The sequence below is a fragment of the Anolis carolinensis genome, chromosome 2, assembly GCF_035594765.1.
Source record: "Anolis carolinensis isolate JA03-04 chromosome 2, rAnoCar3.1.pri, whole genome shotgun sequence".
Taxonomy (NCBI): Eukaryota; Metazoa; Chordata; class Lepidosauria; order Squamata; family Dactyloidae; genus Anolis; species Anolis carolinensis.
The window spans coordinates 186,699,907-186,726,220 of NC_085842.1; the positions used below are offsets into that span (position 1 = coordinate 186,699,907).

General features: G+C 40.9%; 1 protein-coding gene across 8 annotated transcripts in view; it reads left to right on the top strand.

Moving 5' to 3' along the window:
- Window positions 1–26,314, top strand: part of trip10 (thyroid hormone receptor interactor 10) — a 274,634-nt gene that overhangs the window by 160,075 nt on the left and 88,245 nt on the right. For all 8 annotated transcript variants that reach the window (XM_062974102.1, XM_062974103.1, XM_062974100.1 and 5 more), the window contains one exon: window positions 25,112–25,227. In XM_062974102.1, coding sequence (XP_062830172.1) covers window positions 25,112–25,227 — 116 coding nt within the window. The remainder of the gene's footprint in view (window positions 1–25,111; window positions 25,228–26,314) is intronic.

Sequence of the window (26,314 nt, forward strand, 5' to 3'; positions counted from 1 at the left end):
GTTGCCCCCTCATAGGAAGACGGACTGTGCAATTGAAATAGACCCCAATGCCAAACTGCCTAAGCCAAAACTCTATGCAATGTCGGAACCAGAGAAAAGGGCACTCAGAGAATTTATTGACAAAAATATAGAGAGAGGCTTCATCGAGCCATCTCAGTCCCCCATGGCAGCGCCAGTATTTTTCAGGTCAAAAGCAGACGGCCTAAGATTGGTCGTGGATTATAGAGGTCTTAACGCAATATCCACCACAAACCAATACCCGCTTCCCCTAATGTCAGAGATGTTGGCCCAATTGGGCGAGGCACGCATCTTTACCAAACTGGACTTGCGAGAGGCTTTTTATAGGATTCGAATCAAAGATGAAGACTGTTGGAAAACGGCTTTTAATTGTCACCTTGGGCAGTACCATTTTAAAGTTTTACCTTTTGGCCTGTGCGGAGGTCCAAAGGTGTTCATGCAGTTCATAAATGAGACCTTTCGTGACATGCTATATAAGGGGGTTATTATATATCTCGATGACATTCTTTTGTACAGTAAATCACTGTCTGAACACATTAGGCTGACTCGAGAAGTCTTGCGGAGATTAAAGGAGAATCAGCTTTATGCTAAACTCTCCAAGTGTGAATTCCACAAAACGGAGTTAGACTACTTGGGGTTCCGCATTTCCACAAAAGGCATAGCTATGGACCCCGCCAAGGTGCAGGATGTATTGGCGTGGGAGCCTCCAAGGACTCGAAGACAGCTGCAGGGATTTCTAGGCTTTGCAAATTTCTATAGACAGTTCATCAAAGACTTTGCCAAGCTGTCTCTGCCTTTGACAGAATTACTAAAGACTAAGGGAGTGGGGGAGACTCGTAAGACTAAGACGCCGGGTGCGAAACTGAACTGGACGCCTGAGTGCCAAGAGGCGTTTGAGGAATTAAAAAGGAGGTTCACAAGTCAACCCATATTAGTTCATGCCCAACGGGACAAACCTTTCGTGGTTCATTGTGATGCATCAGAGGCGGCCTATGGAGCAATACTGTTGCAGGCCGATGATGAGGGTGCTCTAAGACCGTGTGCTTATTTATCAAGAAAGTTCACGGAAACGGAACGGAATTGGCGGGTGTGGGAGAAGGAGGCCTTCGCAGTGAAGTCTGCCCTATCCCATTGGAGGCATTTCTTGGAGGGAACCGAGGCCCAATTTGAGGTATGGACTGATCACAAGAATCTGCAAGCTTTACGTACCCCTCAAAGGCTGAATGCAAAACAACTGCGATGGGCACAGTTCTTTAACCGTTTCAATTTTAAGCTGAATTTCTTTCCGGGGACCCAGAACAGGATGGCAGATGCCCTATCTCGAATGCCCGATGCAAACTATTCGGCCCTGGGGGAAGTCGGAACTGTGTTCACGAAAGAACAACTGGGTTTGATGGTGCAGACAAGGGCCACAGCGAAGGAAAAGCCCCCACCTAGTGGTCAACCACACGAACTGTCCCAGGAATTGAGGCTAGCTGCAGATGCAGACCCCTGGCTCCAGTCTCATAGGGATGAACTGTCTCAAACAGGGGGATTGTGGACTCACGGTTCCAAATACTATGTACCGGAGGAACTTCGGGGGAGGGTGCTGGCCCAAGCACACGACTCCAAGCTCGCTGGTCATTTTGGGTTTACAAAAACTCTGAAACTGTTGAATAGACAATTCTGGTGGCCAACCATACGCAAGGATGTAAAGGGTTATTTGCAGGAATGCCCAGTGTGCGCTATGGCAAAACAAAAGGTGGGCAGACCGGAAGGATTGTTGCAATCAGTAGCAGACCCCTCGAGACCGTGGACGGATATAGCTATGGACTTTGTGGTAGACCTGCCCAACAGCAACGGTTTCAACACAATCTGGACTATAATTGACCTGTTCTCCAAACAAGCTCACTTCGTGGCCCTTAAGAGACTTCCAACGGCACCCGAGTTGGCCAAATTGTTTCTGCAACACGTGTTCCGCCTGCACGGGTGTCCCAAGCGGATCATAAGTGACAGGGGCTCTCAGTTCACATCGAGGTTTTGGAAGTCTTTCCTGGGGATTTTAGGAACTGAAAGGGCCCTGAGCACAGCCTTCCATCCAGAAACAGACGGAGCCACCGAACGGGTTCAGAAGACCCTTCAGCAGTTCCTCCGTTGCTACAGCACGTACCAGCAAGATCAATGGTCCTCGATGCTACCACTTGCCGAATATTGCATTAACAATTCGGATCACACGTCCACTGGGGTCTCTCCGTTTAAAGTTGTGAACAGCAGAGATTTTCTGCCATTCCCCGCACTGCAAAAGGAGTTGCCTTCTGACGAGAAGCCAGGGAATTGGGGCGAGAAGATCGCTGCCGCTTGGCCTTCGGTTCAGGAGGCCTTGCGCACCGCCAAAGTGGATTACAAGAAATATGCAGATAGAAAGAGAACAGCACCACCGGACTACAAAGTGGGGGAGTTAGTGTACTTGTCGACAAAGCACCTGAAATCCACACAACCATCCCGGAAGCTGAGCCCACGATATGTTGGTCCCTTTCCCATTTCGGCCGTTGTGAACCCAGTGACAGTACGGTTACAATTGCCTCATAGATGGCGCAAGGTGCACCCAGTGTTTCACGTTAGCCTGCTGAAACCAGCGCCAAACACTCACAGATGGAGTAAACCGGGGGCAGATCCGGTCCCCATTATGGTGGGGGCACACACCCATTTTGAAATCAAGGATATCCTAGACTCCAAGAAGTCTCGGGAGAAACTGTACTACTTGGTCCAATGGTCTTCACAGACCTTACACCCGGAATGGGTAGCAGCAGAGCATGTTAAAGCCCCAAAGTTGAGAAAACAGTTTCACACAAAGTTTCCCCATAAACCTGGACCATGATCCCGAAAAGGGGGGGGGGGTTGGACTCTCTCTCTCCTTCTTCTTTCCTTCTCCTGGCTTATTCTGCTGCTGTTGTTCTTAGATTGTCGGAACTTTGTCTCTCCCCGCAGGGTCGTCGTCCGAAGGGGGGAGTCATGTCAGGGTGCAACAAAGAACAGCATCATCAAAGCTGGTGTTTTCGCAACCTGACTACAAGAGGACAGAGGAAGGAGACCATTTGGCGGGATAGGCTGATTTATGACAGGGTCTGGTCTTCAAACGTGGGAAAGGACAAAAGGAAAGGGAGGTGTGGATGGAGAAGGAGGAGGGGGGAGGCAACAACCCCATATACTGAGGGGAAAAGTGGAAGAGGGTCAGTAAAAGCTTTTGCAGTCATCTTGGCAAGGCGGATTCAATAAAGTTTTCCATTGCGACCAGCGGTGTGAGCCTATTTCTTGGGTCCTACACCTTCCAGGAACGGACAGTATTGAACTACTTTTTCTGTCAAATTTGTTGTATAACATGATGTTTTGGTGCTTAATTTGTAAAATCATAACCTAATTTGATGTTTAATAGGCTTTTCCTTAATCCCTCCTTATTATCCAAGATATTCGCTTATCCAAGGTTCTGCCGGCCCGCTTAACTTGGTGTCAGGATGCAATAAAGAACAGCATCCTCAAAGCTGTTCTTTTCGCACCTGGCTACAAGAGGACAGAGGAAGGAGACAATTTGGCTGATTTACGACAGGGTCTGGTCTTCAAACGTGGGAAAGGACAAAAGGAAAGGGAGGTGTGGATGGGGAAGAAGGGGGGGGGCGGCAACAACCCAATATACTGAGGGGAAAAGCGGAAGAGGGGCAGTAGAAACTTTTGCAGTCATCTTGGCAAGGCGGATTAAGTTGTATTCAATCTTTAATCCAAATTAAGTTGCAAGCCTCATAATAGACCTTTAAGTCAGGCATCGCAAAGCCTCCCCTCTTTGTGTCATCTACTAAACTTTTCATTTTAATCCGTGGCTTTTTCCCCCTCCATACAAATGTACTTAGATCCTTATTCCATTCTTGGAAGCATCTTTGTGATCTTAGGATAGGGAGTGATTGGAATAAGAAGAGCATCTTCGGTAAGATGTTCATCTTGATTGAAGAAATCCTGCCCCATAGCGATAAATTCAGGTTTTTCCAAGTCTCTAAATCTTTTTTTACTTCCTTCCAGGTTTTTTCATAATTGTTTTTAAGTAGCTGAGAGTTTTTCGCCGTAATATTTATTCCTAAATATTTAACTTTTGATTTAATTTGGATACCTAATTCACTTGTTATTTGTTTTTGTTTTTCTTCTGAGATATTTTTTGTAAGGGCTTTAGTTTTGTTTGTATTAATTTTGAATCCCGCCAATTTACCATACTCATTAATAGTATCCAGCCATTTTTGTCCATTGTTAATAGGGTCTTCTATTATGCAAATAATATCGTCCGCATACGCTCTCACTTTGTATTTTTGTCCTAGGATATTAGTTCCTTTTAATTCTTTTTTATTTCTGATATTATTTAAGAGAATTTCCAAAGACATTATGAAGATCAGGGGGGATAAGGGACATCCTTGTCTCGTACATTTCCTGATGCTTATTGAATCTGTTTCTTGTTTGTTGACTTGATTTTTGCATTTTGATCTTGATAAATTGCTTCAATCGAATTTAAAAAGTAGTGTCCCATATCTAATTCTTTCATTAACATTTTAAAGAAGTCCCAATTGATTCTATCGAAAGCCTTCTCGGCGTCTATCGTTAAAAATAATACTTCCTTCTGTATATTAATATCGTAGTAATCTATCAGATCTAAAATTATTCGAACATTATCTTTCAGTTGCCTGTTTGGTAAAAAACCGACCTGATCCTCATTGAGCCATTTGCTTAAGAAAGTTTTTAGTCTTTCTGCTAGAATAGATGTAAAAATCTTGTAATCTACATTTAGTAATGAGATCGGTCTATAGTTTTTTATTTCTTCTTTATCTGTATTCTCTTTATGTATTACCGTGATTAATGCCTCTTTCCATGAATCTGGGATGTTTCCTTGTTCTCTTATATTATATTAGCCACCAGCTGTGTGAGCCTATCTTTGTGTCCTACACCTTCCAGGAACGGACACTTGGATAAGTGAGACTCTACTGTATGTGCAACCTTTCGCAGACATTTTCTTAATGTTCGTAGACATTTCCATAATGTGAGCAATTACTTATAGTAAGAACATGTAATTACTACAGGTCATATAATTACTTCAGGTGCTTTGATTGTGAATTTCTGCATGACAGGGTTTTAGACTGGATGGCCCTTGTGGTCTCTTCCAACTCTTACTATTCTATGATATGAACTAAAACACCTAGCTTTACACAATTAGATATAGCCCTTCATTTGGAACAGTGAAGTCTTCAAGCAAAATTACGCTGCTTTCAGAGTTGGGCAGACTATATCTGCCCCTTTTTGAATGAAAGCGGAACAATAGTGGACTCCTCATGGTAGAACGTGAACCGGGGTCTTGGCTGATGTGTATATGTATGGGGAGGGGGTTTAAAAATGCATGTAGGTAGGGCTTATAGGTTAAATGCATAACATGCATTTGCTTGACTTTTGGAGAACTTGCACCCTGCTTGTTTTGGTTCCAGCTCATCCTAGACCTATATGTTTTCTATTCATTCCCAGGACAAGCTGTCTTGTATTTAGCAGCCCTCTTTTGTGATAGGATTTATACTCCGTAAATACCCCCCCCCCCCAGTTATTTTCCCTCTGAATGCTGCTGTGAGTGGGAGGATCGGTATTTCCTCTTGTAATCCCCCCATAGGATCTGAGCTCTGGGAGGATCCCAACTCAAGTCTTGTTCTCAGCCAAGTCCTCATTCACTGGCCAGCCAGCCAGCCATCTCTTCCTACCAGATGTCCAATTCCCTGGAAGCAACAGCTTGTTCTCAGCAATGTCTTTTTTTCCACAGATTTCGTATTTCAAAGTACTGCTTTCTGTTGTCAGCTGATACCTCTGATGTCTCTTTAGTTACCAGAGCTTGCCTTGAAGTTTCAACACTGAGCCTTTGCACATCCTTTCTGCTTACAGTCTCTCACCATCACCCTGCAAATAATTTGCCGAGAACAAGGTGACTGTCATGAACCATCTTAATGTGTTGTTGTAATATAGAGGTGATATAAGCCCTACCTACACTGACTATTTAATACAGTTCAAAACTAGCTTCAGATTGTGAAGACTAGATAACTGCTGCTGCTCAGTCGTTTAGTCATCTCCGACTCTTCGTGACCTCATGGACCAGTCCACGCCAGAGTTCCCTGTTGGCTGTCACCTCCCCCAGTTCCTTCAAGGTCAAGCCAGTCACTTCAAGGATACCGTCCATCCATCTTGCCCTTGGTCGGCCTCTCTTCCTTTTTCCTTCCATTTTCCCCAGCATCATGATCTTTTCCAAGCTTTCCTGTCTCCTCATGATGTGGCCAAAATACTTCAGCTTTGCCTCTAATATCCTTCCCTCCAGTGAGCAGCCGGGCATTATTTCCTGGAGGATGGACTGGTTGGATCTTCTTGTGGTCCAAGGCACTTTCAGGATTTTCCTCCAGCACCAGAGTTCAAAAGCGTCTATCTTCCTTCGCTCAGCCTTCCTTATGGTCCAGCTCTTGCATCCATAGGTTACTATGGGGAATACCATTGCTTTGACTATGCGGACCTTCATTGCCAGTGTGATGTCTCTGTTCTTCACTATTTTGTCAAGGTTGGCCATTGCTCTCCTCCCAAGAAGTAAACGTCTTCTGATTTCCTGGCTGCAGTCTGCATCTGCAGTGATCTTCGCATCTAGAAATATAAAGTCTATCACTGCCTCCACGTTTTCTCCTTCTATTTGCCAGTTATCAATAGATGTAGTAGCCATGATCTTGGTTTTCTTGACGTTTAACTGCAACCCAGCTTTTGCACTTTCTTCTTTCACCTTGGTGATAAGGCTTCTCAGCTCTTCCTCATTTTCGGTCATCAGAGTGGTTTCATCTGCATACCTAAGATTGTTAATGTTTCTTCCAGCAATTTTAACTCCGGCCTTGGATTCCTCAAGCCCCGCATGTCGCATGATGTGTTCTGCATACAAGTTGAATAGGGAGGGTGAAAGTATGCAGAGACTAGATAACAAACACCCACAAAAGTACATAAAAGAAAGCACTTAATGTACATCAGTATTCTAAGGTTAGTGTAATCACCATCCGATTCTCAAAATAGTTCCAGGATTTCCTATGACATCATCTGCACAGTGATACCACTTTCTTTGATATCAGTTGGCAATTGCATAACGTGTAGATGGGCCCATAGAATAGCAACTAAAAACAGTGGTAGCTTCTGCTGAAAACATTTGCTAAGCCAAATAATCTTGAAGACTGCCTTAAGAAATCCTCCTTTTGTTCCTCCAGGCACATTGTAGAGAAAATATTGTATATATTTGTGTTTGTTACATCTAATTTTTCAGTTCTGTTACATTTATTTTAAATACATTATAGAGTATTAAATGTTAATTATATCCTCTGTCACTAAAAGGGGAGGGCTTTTTGGCAAGGACATTGCTCAGGGGATGCCTGGATGTTTTTAATGTTTTACCATCCTGTGAGAGACACTGAGTGATATTAGCAGATCATTTTAAATCTAATGGTTGTGTCTTCTTGTATCATCTTATATTGTCTCATATTGTTCTTTCTTCTCTTCCTGCTTTCTTCTGTTTATTTTGAGCTTTTATCTGAATCTGGTTATTAAAGGATCTAAAAAAACAGATAATCTGTTATTAAGTTAGTAACATTTACGCCCAGTTTGTTTTATATCAACATGACTGTCATTCTTGTTCCCTTAACATTACGTAAAGCTTATATTTTTCTATATAGACATTCCTAATCTATTTAAAAATGTGGAGTTATCATTTTTCAAAATCTCTTAAGTGTAGGGTAGATATATTACACAAAATTTGTATATAAACATTCTAAATCTAATTTAAAAGTGTATCTTCAGCTATTGTCCAAAATTCTTAAATGTGGGGATAATAGATAATACATAATTTATATATAAGCCACTTTAACAAAAAGAGTTAAAGTACAGTACTTTCACTGCTAAGTCAACCCAACTTTTTAGGATAGATTTTTGACTAAAATATCTAGACTTATACATGAGTATATTCAGTAATCGCCTTTCCTGATAAATAATGTTGTATTATTCAGATGGTATTTGAGGTGCTTAGTAGTCACTCGCCTAACATTCTTTAATTATGCAGAATTATCATGAGAATTCTCATGCTTGTACTTGAATGGTTATATTATCTTGAGGAACATCTCATTCCAGCCAGACTATGGAATGAATGGGTGGCAGACTTTGGCGGGTTAGAATAATTTGCTGCTGGAATGCTTTTAGAGTGAAGGCTAGGTCAATACAAGTCCTACAGGGGACCTTTCCTTTCATCTTTCTGTCCTTGGTGCTTTGGGAAGTCATTGCATGTTGTAGATACTTGCCCAGGGAAAGGCTGACGTGTGGGTTTTGGACCAGGGAATTTGAACCTGTGGGCTGCCTATGGCAATGGAAGATGTGTACAAAGCCAGTTTGGGTGTTCTAGGGCCATATGCTCTTGGTGGCAGTCTTACAATCTATTTACTTTTTAGGGAGTTCTTTCCTTTTGCTACTGAAACTGCCCAGGTTGGTAATAATACAGTTTCTTCACTGGTGTAGTAGGAATAATACTCTCTGTGTTAAAAGTCCAGTTGTTGGAATGTCTCAAAAGAACTCCTATATTATTTGATAAACATCCACCTGGTTTTCATTGAGTAACCAAGGAAGAAGAGCATCTGATGTGCCATGACTCTGTCCTCACATGAGGCTAATGTCTAATGAAACATGGTCTTTCTTGTCCTGGAAAGGTGGCCTCTAACATTTGAGAGAGATGGATGTGCCCATATAGAGTGTGGGATAGGAAAGTGGGAGAGAGATGTTCCAGGGTGGAGACTCCAAACTTCGCAGTTGTGAGGCTGCAGGACCATTGGGAAAACTTCGTGGATGGCAGTTGACTCATTTTGTTGTTAGGAAACAGAGATTCTTCTGTGTATCAGAATGTTGTAATGGTGAGCTTTGCTGCACACAAATCCTTGGAGTGTGGAAGCCGTTTCGTGGCTGAAGTGGTTTCTGAAATGTATGCCGCACTTCCCTACAGTATGACTGCAAGACACATGAATAGTGAAATACCACTCGGATGTCTCTTTTTTTTCCTTTTTTTTTTGAGTGGGCAAACAGTTTATTAATAACAAAACAGCAAATCATAGCAGATAAAATCAAATAACAATCCTTTTGAAATGTACATGCACATCTACATTAGCCAATCAGCCAATTCTAACATTAAGTACATATTATTATCAGTAATTCAAAACATATAGAATTGCTCTTTCTACATGTTATCCACTATTTTCAATCTAGATTTCTACTCATTTTTTAAAAGAAATTAAATATAAGAGTTCAGCCTAACATTCAAACAAAGACATACAAACGTATTACACACAACAGATCCTGCACGCACCTAAAACCCCTATCCCACACAAAATAAAACTCCTTCCCCACACCCGTGCACCCTTCACCATGACTTCCAACCCTGAAGCACTATGAAGCCTTTAAGCCAATTTATCTTTCCATGTTAATAGTAACCCTAAATTCCTAATGGAACTCCTCTATATTACTGACTCTCTATTCAGATATGCTATGGGAAACTTCCATGTTTCTAAAAAGTCCTCATTACTTTTGTTCCTCCTATTATTGGTAATTTTGGCCAAGCATATATTTCCGCATTCTTTCCCTCCAATTCTTTTTAGTTAAACCTTTTTCCTCTTTCCAGTCTTTGACTATGGTCAGTCTTGCTGCAGCAAAGCTATATTGGTATATTTCTTGGTCCTTTTGGTTATTGTTTTCTCTATGTAAATCTAATAGACACAATCCTGGGCTTTTTTAAATCTTATTATGTAGCATTTTATTTGTCTCTTTAATTACCTTGTTCCAGAATGCCTGTATGGTCGCATAAGTCCACCACATATGAATGAAAGTCCCTTTCTGTTTCCTACACCTCCAGCAAATACCTTGTTGTGGTTTATCTATTTTTTCCAATGTTGCTGGGGTGATGTAACATCTATAAAACATTTTATATTGATTCTCCCTAATTGATCCAGATATTGTGAATTTGAATTCTTTGTTCCATAGGTACTCCCAGCTATCCAATTCTAATGGCCTACCTAGGTCCTTGGCCCAGGATATCATTACTGTCTTGACTGTGTTGTCCTCCATATTGTAACTTAATATGTATTTGTATAATCTGAAGATTAACCCTTTGTTTCCCTTTTCCCATATTCTTTCCAGTTCTGATTTTTTTAGTTGCAAAACCTACCCTCATATCCTTTTTATATCTTTCATGCAATTAGTGATATCGAAACCAATCATTAATCTCCAATTCTTCCCGCCCTTTTAATTTCCACTCTTTATTTTCTCTAATAAGGTATTCTTTATATGTTCTTGTTTCTACACTTAAGGCTGGTCTTGTAACTGCTTCTAGTGGCCTCAGCCAAAGGGGTGTTTTCGGTTCCAAACCTTTTCTGTATTTTTTCCAAATGTCTAATAATCCCCCTCTAATTATATTAAAGTCTTTATTTAATTTGTCTCCATTATACCACACATATGCGTGCCAGCCTAATCTTAATTCATTTCCTTCCAAATCTAACAGGGTCTTATTTTCTAATTTTATCCATTCCTTCATCCAGTACAGTGCTACAGCCTCATAATAGGTCCTTAGATCGGGTAAGCTTAGCCCCCCTCTTTCTTTATCGTCAATTAAATTTTGGTATGCTATCCTCGCTCTTTTTCCTGCCCAAATAAAATTTGTAATCTCTCTTTTCCATTTCTCAAAAAAATTATTCCTTTAATAATGGGTATATTTTGAAACAGGAGTAGCATTTTGGGGAGTACCATCATCTTTATTACTGCAATTCTGCCCATCCATGTTAGTGGGATTGTTTGCCATCTAGTAAGATCTTTTTTAATGTCTTCCCATGCTTTGACATAATTATCCTGGAATAAATTGATATTTTTGTTTGTGACCCATATACCTAGATATTTTACTTTAGAAATCATCTCACAGTCTGCTGCGGTTTCCATTTTCTTACAGCTTTTAGCATCTATATTTTTTTTTACTAAAAACTTAGATTTTTCCTTGTTTATAATGAATCCTGATGTGTCACCATATCTTTGAATAATGTCCAATACTTTTTTTAATACTTTGTAGTGGGTTAGTTAGGATACAGAATAATATTCAATAAAGAACAATGCCAAATCTCTATTTGGGTCTTTTTCTGCTTCCAGGGTGTTCAATATCAGTCTGATGTTTTGGTTTACTTTGTGACAGAGTTTCCATTGGTTGCAGCCTGCTGAAACTTCTCAATTATCCTTTCTCTCTTTTAAAATACATTTCATTTAAAACTCAGTGTTAAGTGTTAAGCCACTCTTTATTAGTTTAACAGTATCTTTAGTTTCCATGAGGCACCATGGATTTGCAAGATTCCAAATTGAGTAGGCTTCAAATGGCTGTTGACTTGATCTTCCCATCAGTTTTAATCAGCATAGCTAATGTTGTAGTATGCTGGGAATTGTGGTTCAGGAACACCTGAATAATCAGATGATTCCCATTCTGATTCTACAGTCTTTGTCCAGCTTGTGCCCCTTTAAATCCAGCACACTTGAAATGGAAATGGGGAACAACATGGAGAAACCCAGCACCTTTGGAAATATAATGGGGGCAATAGCTTGACATCTACCACTGAAAATGAACTATTAGTCAGGTTCATAGCTACTTCTTCAAAGGTTAGGTAAAGGTTTTCCCCTGACATTATCTAATCGTTTTCGACTGTGAGGGTTGGTGCTCATCTCCATTTCTGAGCCTGAGAGTCAGCATTGTCCGTAAACATCCACAAGGTCATGTGGCCGGCATGACTGCGCTTCTTTAGAAAACCCCATAAAAACCCATACCTAAATAATAAGGGAACCTTTCCAAAACTTCTTAGATAACATTCCTGCAGATTCAATTTCAACTGGTTATAAAGGAATCGGGTAATATTCTCTCCCCACAGAATGCCTGGCTTTCATGTTATTCTTTATTACATGGCTGAGATAGTACTAAATGTTGAAAGGGTGAAGAGAATAAATGAGATGGTATTTTTTATTCAGGACTTGGTACTTTAAATGTTTTAGACTGCAGTTGCCATATTCTACTACTGTTGAACATACTTGTTAGAGCAGTGGTTCTCAACCTGTGGATCCCTAGGTGTTTTTGCTTACAACTCCTAGAAATCCCAGTCAGTTTACCAGCTGTTAGGATTTCTGGGAATTGAAGGCCAAAACAAAACAGGAACCCACAGGTTGAGAACCACTGTGTTAGAGCTTCTAAAACATCTGGAGGGTCAAAGTTTTCCTATTGTAACAGTAATTTTGCAACTCCAATCCTTCAAGTATTTTAGACTTTGCCTCCCAGAATCTCTAACTATTGGCCAAGATAGCAGAAACATCTTTGAGATGTAGTCCAAAATGTCGAGAGAACCAGGGCTTGGTAATCACTACATTAGACCAACCATTTGGATTAGAATGCTGTGAATTGTTACTTCCTTTTTAGCTGTCTGCATGGATAGAAATCAAGTTTTCTATCTTGAAGCCTTTAAAAAACAAACCCTCACCATGCCTTCTTCAAATTTCTATTCATATCATGAGAACAAGAAATGCACTTCCTTTTTGAAAAAGAAATTGAAGTCCCTATGAAAAGTCTATTTCGCATTCAAAAGGCAAACAGAAAGTGCATAGCATGTTAAAATATTCACTCATAAAGAAAAAAAAGGCTATCTTCTCTTTCCTTTCCATTTTCTTGGCTTGAGCAACTTAGATTACATCCAAGATCAAACGGAGGGCTTTGAAATGTTATTCAGAAGGTTACTTTTTGGACTCGTGACTAGCTATGATGACTATGGTTGTAGTTCAAAAAAGCAATGTTTATCAACTGCAAATGTGAGATCACAGGGTTTTGGTAAACCTCTGAAACAATTTGTCTGGAAAGACACTTGGCTTTAATTTTACCATTGCATGTCCTTGAGCAAGACCACATCCCCACTCCTGTGGTTTAGACATCTTCCTGGATCCTTTGCAAGCGGTTGACAACTGCATAAAGCTTACAGCGCATTATAATTACCTTGGGACAGGAGACACTTAAGCAGGTATTGACTTGTTCTCTCTGTCCATGCTGTGGCCATATTTCAGCTCTGTTAAAGCTAGGATGTGGGCTTAAACGCAAGGCTGAGAAATGCTCTCAGAATCTTGACACAACCTTGATGTCTGCAAACCACTAGAGGACTTCCTTTTATGTTGCTTCTGGAAGGCTCAGTGGGTTAAACCGCTGAGTTGCTGAACTTGCTGACCAAAAGGTCGGTGGTTTGAATCCGGGGAGTGGAGTAAGCTCCCGCTGTCAGCTCCAGCTTCTGCCACCCTAGCAGTTCGAAAGCATGCAAATATGAGTAGATCAATAGGTACCGCTCCAGCAGGAAGGTAACGGTGCTCCATGCAGTCATTTCACATGACCTTGGAGGAGTCTACGGACAACGCCAGCTCTTCGGCTTAGAAATGGAGATGGGCACTAACCTTCAGAGTCGGACACAACTAGACTTAATGTCAGGGGAAAACCTTTACCTATCAGTTTTGGTAGTGATTTCACTCCCACTTTCATAAGCAAAATGGTCAGTGAACCTATCCTTATTTCTGTTGTGAGTGCAACTGTCGGGAGGCAATCTTGACCCAACAATGAAAGGAAAATTGGGAGATTATTGCTATAGATAGATTTTGACTTTCAATCTAGGTCTCAGAAGCCAGGATCCTTTTTGTTTTTGTTTTTTTTAATTCTCAAATATTACAAAATATTTGTACCTTAATATAAAAATGTCTTTTACAGAAATACACATGATCAGGGCCGTAGCCAGAAAAACATTTCGGGGGGGGGGGGGGGGGTTTGAAAATTTCGGGGGGGGGGTTGAACCCCTAGCACATACCCCTCCTCGCTACAAACCTGTCAATATCTGCTTGAGATAGTGCCTGGAGGGACTCTTAATGTTTTGCATCTCATAGACTTAGCATGGGGATTTGGTTAACCAGTTAAAATTCATGAGTAAACGAGATTTTTTTTATAACTTGAAAAATTTCGGGGGGGGGGGGTTGAACCCCTAACCCCCCCCCCCCCTTGCTACAGGCCTGCACATGATCACAAATAGGTTGGCAGCATTCTGCTTGGAATTAAACCTGTTCCCATCATTTTGTATTTTGAGCAATGCATGCAAAGGCACATGGAATACTTGACAAGTGCTTAGCACATTTTTAACATTTCGTTGAAATTATTTCACAAACTGATAGCACAGTTCTAAGCCTGTTTACATAAAACTAAGCCTACCTTCCTATTCTGAAAATATGAGTGTGCTCAGCTCCAGATCATTTGTCTTAACCCCTTTCTGCTTCTGTTAAATTGATGTTCCCCTGTTATTTACCCAGCAGTTGCACAATTTCTGGCTAAAGGTCTGCTTGCGATGTGCATATAGATAAACAGGAGACTTTGCCCAAACTAGCACTTCTGCCTCCATTTCCTCTACATGTAGAGCTTGTACCATGAAGCACGTAGTTTATTTGGATTGCAGACTTTGAGAGGTTCCTGGTTTCCTTGCAGCAGACTCCTTTACTGTGTTGATCTTTTAAAAGTGTTGGAATAGATACGTGATTTCTGATTTCTGTCAAGTTTATATGTATTCAGCTCAAAATCTGTTTGTTTGTTTCCAATTACTGGACCAGTTGGGACATGAGAGAAGCCTCCCAGCTAATACAACCGGACGTTCCCTGGGCAACGTCTATGTAGACCAGTGGTTCTCAACCTGTGGGTCTCTAGATGTTTTGGCCCACAACTCCCAGGAATCCCAGTCAGTTTACCAGCTGTTAGGATTTCTGGGAGTTGAAGGTCAAAACATCTGGGGACCCACAAGTTGAGAACCTCTGCTGTAAACGGCCAATTCTCTCACATCAGAAGCGACTTGTAGCATGTTCTCAAGTTGCTTCTGACACGATAAAAAAACTGGACCAGTCTTCAGTTATTAAAAATTCACATAATATTCCATTTATTTTGATATACAGCTTTTCCCATTGCAGTATGAAAGCAGTATCCATGGATTGGATATCTGTGGTTTTACTTATCCATGCTCCAAAAAAGATCCCCCTGGAAATGTTTTTGGGTCTCTCTAGATCAGGCATGGGCAAAAGTCGGCCCTCCAGGGGTTTTGAATTTCTGGGAGTTGAAGACCAAAATACCTGAGGGGCTGAAGTTTGCTCGTGCCTGTTCTAGATCCTCCAGTGTGAGTTCATGATATGCATCCAGCCCCAGCATAGTATAAATATAGGGTTTGCTATTGTCTGCGGTTTCGGGTATCCACAGGCCATCCATTGAATGATTTCCATGTGAACACAGGGGTCATATTGTACATGCATTTTTCTATATAACTACCCTGATAAATGCATTTTACACATAGTTTTGAGTTAAAAACTACATCACATTTGTGAGAATAACACATTAACAAACAATAATTGTGCTCTGGTATATTTCTAGTAGGGCATGTGAATTCAGTTAGTCTAATAAAATTATTGCCCCATGAAATTAATCCCTTCCATAGTAACCACCACAAGGGGGGGGGGGGACTGCTTTAGATTTACCAGCCATGCCAACTTACTCTAAAGAAGAATCAAAACCCCTCAATGGCTTAACTGCAATGCTGGGGGCATTCACACTACACAGTCATCCTATACGATTCTGGGATTTGCAGTTTAGGGAAGGATATTTAGAATTCTCAACCAGAGAACCCTAGTGCCTCACCATACTACAAATCCCAAAGTTTTACAGGTTATACAGTAGAGTCTCACTTATCCAAGCCTCTGGATTATCCAAGCCATTTTTGTAGTCAATGTGTCAAGGTACAGATACCACACAGTCAGTCCCAAGTACAAAGTAACTATAGTTTAATGAAGAAACAGCTCAAAAGAATCAAAAATGCTTAACAGCAGCAAAATAGTATTCAAAAACAAACACAGACCAACCAGTCAAAAAGAAGGTAAAACAGAGAGTCCCAAAGTCCTAAAAAATTCCAACCCACTAACCAAAATACCCGGCAGAGGTATTCGCTATCATTTCAGCGAACACGTTCCAAGATGAAGTAAAGTCATAGTCAAACCGGTCCAGGGGTCATCCACAGCAAACAGGATACAGCAGCAGTGTCAACATCCAATCCAAAGTCAGGGCACAAGAGCAAACACGATGTCCAGAACCAATCCGAGGTCCAAACCAAGAACAGTAGCAAATCCCAAAGAATCCACAAAGTTCAGGAATCACAACCCAGCATAACATGCAACCCAGCATACACTTTGCCAGTCGCAAGGTCCCTATTGCAACCAGCCCTCCTTTTATTACAAACCTTTCTCTGAGTTGCAATCAGCCAACGCCCCACCCTCAGCTGCTTCTGCATTCTCCTCCAAACTAGAATCAGACAACACCCCACGCTCAGCTGCCAGTTGTGCTGCCCGAACTGCTCTTTGCCTTGCCTGCCAAGCGGCCCTTCTCTTGCTTCTACTTACATCCTCCCAAACAGCAGACAAATCATCTTCCCTCCAAGTTTCATTCCCAAGAGATCTTCTGAATGTGCCACTACTTGTAGGCTCCTTCTGTCCAATCCATCTCATCCACAACCTCATCAGTGTCACTCCCAGCACTTCTCATAGAAACTGCTTCATTGTCAAACCCAGCATCCCCATCAGACCCTTCAAAAGACTCTTCATCAGTGGGTTCAGTAAGTATTTGCCAAATCCTCTCCTGCTGTTGCTGTTCTATAGGATCTTGTTCCCGAATAGACCTTTCTGCCTGCCTACTCTCCAACTCTCTGTTGTTACTACTACTCAGAGACTCATCCACAACACAATGTTTTCAATATATTGTGATATTTTGGTGCTAAATTCGTAAATACAGTAATTACAACATAACATTACTTCGTATTGAACTACTTTTTCTTCATGTTTCATCATGTTGTATAACATGATGTTTTGGTGCTTAATTTGTAAAATCATAAACTAATTTGCTGTTTAATAGGCTTTTCCTTAATCCCTCCTTATTATCCAAGATATTAGCTTATCCAAGCTTCTACCAGCCCGTTTAGCTTGGATAAGTGAGACTCTACTGTACTTAGAGCAGCTGAAATAGAACCATAGTACTATAATTGTGGTGTATGAAAAGCTCCTCTTTCTCTGAGTATTGGGAATAGACATACAATGCCTGCACAGTTGTCATTGAAGCATATCTTTTTTAGAACATAAGATGATATACTGCAATGTTGGGTGATTTGTTCCAGCTACAAAGTGAATCGTCATTGTGTTGTAGACAGTAGTGTTCACAAGCGTACATAAATAAATTAGTAATGATGGTAGCCAACAACATTCTGCCCCCTTTTCTCTCGTTTTGAACAGCTCATCTTGGCTTGTGAATAACAAATGGTTTTCTCTTTCCACTTAGGGTGTTTGTGTATTTTACTTTTTTTTTTTTGAGGCAAGGTACATTATTTGATCTGCTTTTTGCTCTGTTGATGTCTCTCTCTTTGTATTGCATTGTACGGTAGGCAGAGCCAAGAATGAAGAGATTACTCAGGAAAATGGCATGAAGGGCAACCCATTACAATGACTCGCACTGGTCATTGCAAGGATTATTTGTGCTTTCCTGTTGGCCAAAATACTGCCTTGTTGTAAGCCTTAAGCTAGATGTTACTATTATATAACAGGGGGTTTTTTAGTTTCTTTTTTGTTTGGTGCACTGAGCACAAATGTATTTGAGTGAAAACATGGGACTGCCTTGGAAAGTGGCATTCTTTGTCAGGTTTTTTGCTTTGAGTGCTCACATCATACTCAAAGTGTTTCTTGGCTCCCTGTTATTGACAAGGCAGTGATAGTAAGAAAATAGCAGTGACCCTACACAGGATATTTAGAGCCAGTGTGGTATAGTGGCTTGAGTGTTAAAACTACAAATCTGGAGGCTAGGGTTTGAATCCCTGCTCAGCTATGGAAACACATTAGGGAAATCACACGCTCTCAATCATTCAAGGAAAGACAAATCCCCTCTGAGCAAAAATCATGCCAAGAAAATCCCATAAATTTGCATTCAAGTTTCCGTAAATCAGAAGCAACTTGAAGTCGTGTAACAACAAATTATGGGTGGAGAGAACTTGCCACATGACTGTGCTTTACAGTTCTGTGTCAAAACAGAACACAACCCTGTACATAAAATACCTGTTAACTTGAGAGAAAACTGGAGAGAGTAGGTTTAGAGTAGGCATTGCTGTGGACGTGATGGTTAATCTGATTGTTATTTGTGAGTTATACAGTGCATTTGAAAGAGGGAAAAAGAAGAGGGTAAGTCACAGAATATGAGTGGAGCAGACACATCGACTACAGTAAATTCGGAACTTAGCTTTTTGCCTCTGGGTTTATGGCTTGTTGTCATTAAAAAAAACCCCCTTAAAAATGGAAATTACTTAATCCTCCACTTCCCAAAATCAAGAATATGTTGGAAGTAGGCGTGATGTCCCACGCGCTATGGCATGGCTTCCTTTCCTTTCCAAACCCCCTTTTCCCCTCAGGTGTTGGTCGTTGTTTCTCCACAGTTGTTTCTCCACAGTCGGCCTAGAGTGCCCTTGGTGAGAGGAGGTGGGCTGTACTGCTCCTGTAAGGGAGTGTTTTGAGGAGGGAGAGAAGTAGTGTGTATGTATATATACAGAGAGAGACAGAGAGAGACATATATAATAGACTAGTTGTGCCCGGCCACGTGTTGCTGTGGCAAAGTATGGTGGTATGGGAAATAAAGTATTGAGGAATTGGTGGTAGTTAAGGTAAAGAGTAAAGGTTTTCCCCTGGCATTAAGTCCAGTCGTGTCTGACTCTGGGGATTGGTACTTATCTCAATTTCTAAGCCGAAGAGCTGGCATTGTCCATAGACTCCTCCAAGGTCATGTAGCCCGGATGTTTTGATGTTTTTACCATCCTTGTGGGAGGCTTCTCATGTCCCCACATGGAGCTGGAGCTGATAGAGGAAACTCATCCGTGCTCTCCCTGGGTTGGATTTGAACCTGGTAGCCTTCAGGTCAGCAACCCAACCTTCAAGTCACAAGGCTTTAACCCATTACACCTTCAGGGGCATAACATGTATAACATGATGTTTTGGTGCTTAATTTGTATAATGATGACCTAATTTGATGTTTAATCGTCTTTTCCTGAATCCCTTGTTATTATCCAACATATTCACTTATCCAACGTTCTGCTCGCCTGTTTATGTTGGATAAGTGAGACTCTACTATATATTTATAATCTTATATTATCTGCTTAGAACTGGATTATATGAGGCCCCTTCTACTCAGCTGGATAAAATGCACACTGGTGGATTATATGGCAGTGTGGAGTCAAGATAATCCAGTTCATAGCAGATAATATAAGATTATAAATGGGTTATATAGCTATGTGGAAGGGTCTTGAGTCTACACTGCCATACAATCCAGTTAAAATCTGATAATCTGTATTTTATAGGCAGTGTGGAATAGACCTAAATGAGGCCTAACTCTGCCTGTCCCCTGGGCTGAGTGGGTTGCTAGGAGACCAAGTGGGTTGAGCTTAGCCTTCTAACTGGCAGCAATTGGCTAAAAACAATTATTCCTCTCCCTCTAATTAGGACTTTATTTTTCTTTTATTGTCTTTTTTGTCAGAACCTAGGGGCAAGGATGGTGGATTGTGCTTCTGTTGTTTAGTGGCGAGGGGGGGGCATCATTACTCTTTTATATATATAGATAGATATAGATACAGTTCTTGTGTGTATATAAATATACTAGCTGTGCCCGGCCACGCATTGCTGTGGCGAAGTATGGTGGTATGGGAAATAAAGTATTGAGGAATTGGTGGTAGTTAAGGTAAAGGGTAAAGGTTTTCCCCCGACTCTGGGGGTTGGTGCTCATCTCCATTTCTAAGCCAAAGAGCCGGCATTGTCCGTAGACTCCTCCAAGGTCATGTGGGATGACTGCATGAAGCGGCGTTACCTTCCCACCGGAGCAGTACCTATTGATGCACTCACATTTGTATGTTTTTGAACTTCTGGGTTGGCAGAAGCTGGGGCTAACAGTGGGGGCTCGCTCCACTCCCCCAATTCAAACCTGCGGCCTTTTGGTCCAGAAGTTCAGCAGGTCAGCGCTTTAACACGCTGCGCCATCAGGGGATATTATTTCCTAAAGGTTGTGAATATACAATATTTCTGATGGGGTTTTTTTTGTCTGTTGGAGGCAAGTATGAATGCTGCAATTAGGAAAAATGATTAGGATGTAATGGCCTTGCAGATTTAAAGCCTGGCTGTTTCCTCTCTGAGTGAATTTTTTGTTGGGAGGTGTTAGCTGGCCCTGATTGTTTCCTGTCTGGAATTCCCTTGTTTTCAGAGTGGTGTTGTTTGCGATATTTTATGTGCTTCTGCTGACTGTGGCCCTGAGAAAACAGAGGATTTGCCAGACTTTGATGATGGGAATACTTTGTTGGGAGGTGTTAGCTGGCCCTGATTGTTTCCTGTGTGGAATTCCCCTGTTTTCAGAGTGTTGTTCTTTATTTAGTGTTCTGATTTTAGAGATTGTATTGTTCTGTTTTATTAATGGTATACCACATTAATTTTTATATATTCTGATTTTAGTGTTTTTGAATACTCGGAGCCAGATTGTATTCATTTTCATGGCTGACTGCAACACAATAATAATAATAATAATAATAATAATAATAATAATAATAATAATAATAATAGTGACTTTGGTAATACACAGTGCTTCACTCCCTTCTCAGCTTCCTTTCTGGAAGAATCCTTTCTTGGGAGGTGTTAGCTGGCCCTGATTGTTTCCTTTGTGGAATTTCCAATTTCCCTGCTTTCAGACTGTTGGTATTTATGTACTGTCCTGGTTTTAGAGATTATATTGTTCTGCATTATTCTATCCCAGTAATTATTTCATATTAAAGTAGAATCTCACTTATCCAACATTCGCTTATACAATGTTCTGGATTATCCAACGCAGTCTGCCTTATCATAATCAATGTTTTTGTAGTCAGTGTATTAAATTCATTGGGATATTTTAGTGGTAAATTTGTAAATACAGTACTTACAAATTTGTAAGTACAGTAGTCTCACTTATCCAACATAAATGGGCTGGCAGAATGTTGGATAAGCGAATATGTTGGATATTAAGGAGGCATTAAGGAAAAGCCTATTAAACATCAAATTAGGTTATGATTTTACAAATTAAGCACCAAAACATCATGTTAGACAACAAATTTGGCAGAAAAAGTAGTTCAATACGCAGTAATGCTATGTAGTAATGCTATGTGTATTACTGCACCAAAATATCATGATATATTGAAAACACTGACTACAAAAATGTGTTGGATAATCCAGAATGTTGGATAAGCGAGTGTTGGATAAGTGAGACTACTGTAATTACTACATAGCATTACTTGTGATGAGTCATGGGCCATGTAGTCCCGTTTCTGGCACTGTAGTGCCAGATGAAGAGGAGAACTTGGGTTTTTCACCGTCTCAGTCAGAATTGGAACCTTCCCAGCCAGATTTGGGAACCTTGCACCTGCAAGAGATTTGTCTTCCAGAAGTCTGTCAAACAAGCCCTGAGCCTAAATCTCCTGTGTTTTCTCGCCACGAGTTTTGTAAACAACAGAGGGGAGTCCAAGCAGCGTCTCGCAGGAGTGCTAGGATAGCTGCTAAGAATTCAGCTGATTAAGCCTGCTTTCCATGGGAAACTTTAAGGAGTCATGCATCTGGACTCAGAGATTAGCTTTCGTTTCTGGTTCCCCAGAGAACTGCTCTTTGGTGGGAAAACTAGACCCTATTTAGGTGTTTTACCCACAAGGGGATCTTGCGGAGTCAATTCGTCAGCTACTGGAGTAAGTTGTGTGTGGACAGCGCGCTCCGTTTCCAAGCCTCGTTCCTGTTTCAAGCCTTGTTCCTGATTCCAAGCCTTCGCTCCTGTTTCCAAGCCTTCGTTCCCATTTCCAGCCTTGTTTACCTCCACGGACCTTGCCTTGTTTTCCAGGACTCAGCCTTGCCTTGTTTTCCGGATTTTGCCAAGTAATTTCACGGATCTTGTTCTTGCTCCTCGTTCCTTGTTGCCTTGTATTAAGCCTTGTTTCAAGTTACTCCCTAGCCTCGCTCAAGTTCATGGACTAAAGGACATTGTCATCTCCCCTCACTTTGCCTGGCAAAGTGAGTGTTTCGGTTATTGGATTACAACTTTGGACCTTAATATTTCATATTGGACATTGTTTCTTTGGACTAATTTTGACCTTTCCTGAAAGGTCTACTTCTGGACTATTTCATACACTTGCTTTTATTAACTTTATATATTTCCTTAATAAAGATATTAGATAGATTCTGGCCTCTGTGTATGGTTATTGGTGCTCTGCAGCCTGGGTCGTGACATTACTGCACATGGAACTACTTTTTCTGTCAAATTTGTTGTATAATATGATGTTTTGGTGCTTAATTTGTATAATGATGACCTAATTTGATGTTTAATCGTCTTTTCCTGAATCCCTTGTTATTATCCAACATATTCACTTATCCAACGTTCTGCTCGCCTGTTTATGTTGGATAAGTGAGACTCTACTGTATATTGATAGTCTTATATTATCTGCTTAGAACTGGATGATATGAGGCCACTTCTTCACAGCTATATAAAATGCACACTGAAGTGGATTATATGGCAGTGTGGAGTCAAGATAATCCAGTGCAAAGCAGATAATATAAGATTATAAATGGGTTATATAGCTGTGTGGAAGGGCCTTGAGTCTACATTGCCATATAATCCAGTGCAAATTAGATAATCTGTGGAAGAGGCCTAAATCTGCTTGTCCCCTAACTGAACCCTGGCTGTCCCTGTGCTGAGTTGGTTGCTAGGAGACCAAGTGGGCAGAGATTAGCCCTCTAAACTGGCAGCAATTGGATAAAAACAATTATTGATCTCCCTCTAATTAGGACTTTATTTTTTTTTCTTTTTGTTGTATCAACCTAGAGGTGTGGATGATGGGTTGTGTTGTCAAATTTTGAGGTTGGGGGGCCTGTAGTTTTGTTGTTTTGTCCGGTGCCCTGATTCCATCACTCTTTTATATATATAGATATGGTGTAATTCCTTTGCAAATTAACACAATCTGGCTTCCAGTATTAAAAACTCTAAAAGAACAGAAAATATTGCAAAACCAAACCAATGCAAAAACACACATATAAAAAACCTAAAGTACCTTTTACCTAACATGTAAGCAACATTATTATACCTTCTTATCCTCTTACAGCATAATCAACCAGCTGGACCAGGGGTCCCCAAACTAAGGCCCGGGGGCCGGATGCAGCCCATCGAAGCTATTTATCCGGCCCCCATGGCACAAGGGCAGAAGGGGGTTGGCCTAAATAACCCAAGAGGTCTCTTCTTCTCTTACAACCATTATTATTATTATTATTATTATTATTATTATTATTATTATTATTATTATTATTATTAACATTGATGCTGGGTGGCCATCTGTCAGGGGTGCTTTGCTTGTGCTTTTGGTCCCCAAAGGCAGAAGGGGATTGGACTCAATGGCCCAAGGGGTCTCTTCCAACCCTCTTTTTTATTGTTGTTGTTGTTGTTGTTATTATTATTATTTCTCGGTGGCCAACTTTCTCGGTGGCCTCCAACGGTCTGAAGAATCATGAACTGGCCCACTGTTTTAAAAGTTTGGGGACCCCTGAGCTGGACAAATACCTAAAAATGTCATGAAGAAAAACCCAATTAGGGCTACGCAGCAGTATTGCATTCTATATAATGCAATACTGTATAGTTACATTTTAACAGCAGACCACTAAATATTAGCAACACTGCATATCCTGAGACGCTTTGAAACAGTATAGTTAGTGTTCTTCCCATCCTCCAGCATAAAGGCAGGCATGCAGACTGTAACCTGCAGGCCTACTGTGCCGGAAAGCTTCCTCAGCCATTCCCCAATTGCAGGTTGGCACACTTTGTGTGCCCAGTTGAGGAAGTAAAAGATGACACACCAGCTGAGCTGAACTCCACAAAGTTGTCATAAAATCCTGCCCACTCTTATGTGAAGCAAAATCCTGCCAGAATGTTTCTTTAAAACCTGCTATTAGTGGCTGGGGATTTAAAGTAAGACAGTATGTGTATGCTTTGGTCTAGTCTTTGAAGTCAATGTTAATCATATGCCATAAGCAGTCATGGAAGCTACTAATGGATTACTGATGAACTGTCTGTTATAATAATATTAATTAAACATCGGGATGTGTGTGTGTGTGAGGAACCTGCCATGTAGATGTAAAACACTCTGGGTTAAATGGTTTCATTCAGTATAGCACAACTTAATGTATTCGTACATATTCAGTTTTTATTATTAAAACATTCAATATTGATGACTTCATTAGTGATGTTCTCAAAACAGACTAATGGGATTCCTAATCCTTAAACCTATGGTAACATAAAATAATCACATTTCACCCTTTATTCTAAAAGCAATTTAGGGTACTCACCGCTCTCTAAGTGAAAAAGTTTGACAGGATGTGAAAGAGTAGTTTTGTAGAGTAGTTTTCCCACTGTCACTCTGCTTGCAGCTTTCCTTTGGATGCCTCATCATAATTTCTAAAAGCTGACGTTTTATATTATTGCAACTCTAGAAATTTGGGGGCTAAAAGAACATTTCAATTGAGGTGGCAGAATCCTTATAGCTGGAGGAAAATACCCTTCCTTTTACCTCTCTCCTGTATAGCTCCATTCCTGAGCCCTGGCCTTTTTGGATTATCTGTATCATGATGGTACACTTAATAAATTAGATTGTTAAGGAGAATGGTTCTGTGCTAGCTTGATATCTTAGTACACTTTTTTGCAGGGAACTTCTCTTGGTTTTTGGCTCTGGCAGCCTGCACCTTTACAAGATGTAGAAATACTACCTCCTTGAGAAATGTGCTTTTGTGTCTCAGGCTTTGGGAAACAAATATAGAACCTGTTACCGAACTCCGTTTTGTAATGATCCCCCTCCCTTCTTTCTTCCAGGATCAGTTTGACATAGTCGAGCGGCACACACAGTGGGGCCTGGATCTGATGGACAAATATGTCAAGTTTGTGAAAGAGCGGACAGAGATTGAGCAGTCATATGCGAAGCAACTGAGGTAGGTATGCTGGTGGTATGAAGATAGCTGTGCATAGAAGAGAATGTCAAAGAGAAGGGGAGATGACACAACCCAGAATTTAGTTCATGCTTAGCTGTGGAAAAAAGAGTGTTTGGATAGCACTGAACAAGAATTGAGAACTTTGACTCCGCTGTTCTTCACTGTCTCTCATAAATTCATGAACAGTGGATAGGAACAGACTGTTCTCTCCCTTAAAACTCAGGGTGAGCAATGAAGTTCTTTTCATAGTGTATTGAGGACAGGCAAAGGGAATTTCACACCATGAATAATTATGGAATTAATCACCATAAGATGCAGCTTTGGTTAATTCTCATGGCTGTTTAAACATCCTCCATGAACGAATGTAATCTGCCAACTACATCGTATATAGAGGCCACACATCTCTGATATTAGGTGCTGGGGATAAAAAGTAATTTTTTTCTTTATACTCATCATGGGCATCCAGGCACCAGTCTAGCCACTGTCAGAAGCAAGATCTGGGGTTAAATAGACCTTTTGTTCAAATCCAGTGAGCCAGTTCTTAAGACTTCCATGTTCATTTCTAACATCTATCCTGTCATGGCTCTGCAGAAAATTCTCTCCATCCCCTATGTACATGTTTTCCCCACTCTCTCTTTAGTTCATTCACTGAGTCAGACAGTTTTGTCCAGTCTTCAAGGTAGCACCTGTGTTTCTCGCTCTCCATTCCCTTTAGTTCCTGCTTGCTGTTTTCTCAGTACTTCTTGTTTTCTCCAAAGTTTATTCATTTTCATAGGAAGATGGATCCTTAAGGAATCTTTTTCCAAATATCCTTGAAGTTGATCAAAAACTCTGTTATTCTAGATCCCCTTTTTGGAAAGACCCGGAAAGTCAAAAACTTCTGGCTGCCCAGCTGCTTCAGAAATCATCCAAGTCCCCTTCGTCCTTTGGCTGGATTCCTTAACTGTGATTCCTTTCTTTCTCTCCCATCAGTCTGCTGGCATAGATCTACTCTTGATTTCTAGGCAACACAGAGCTGGGAACAAAAGGCCTCTGAGGTGATTTTTACTGTTCTTCCCAGACTAAATTGGCCTTCTTCTCACTCACT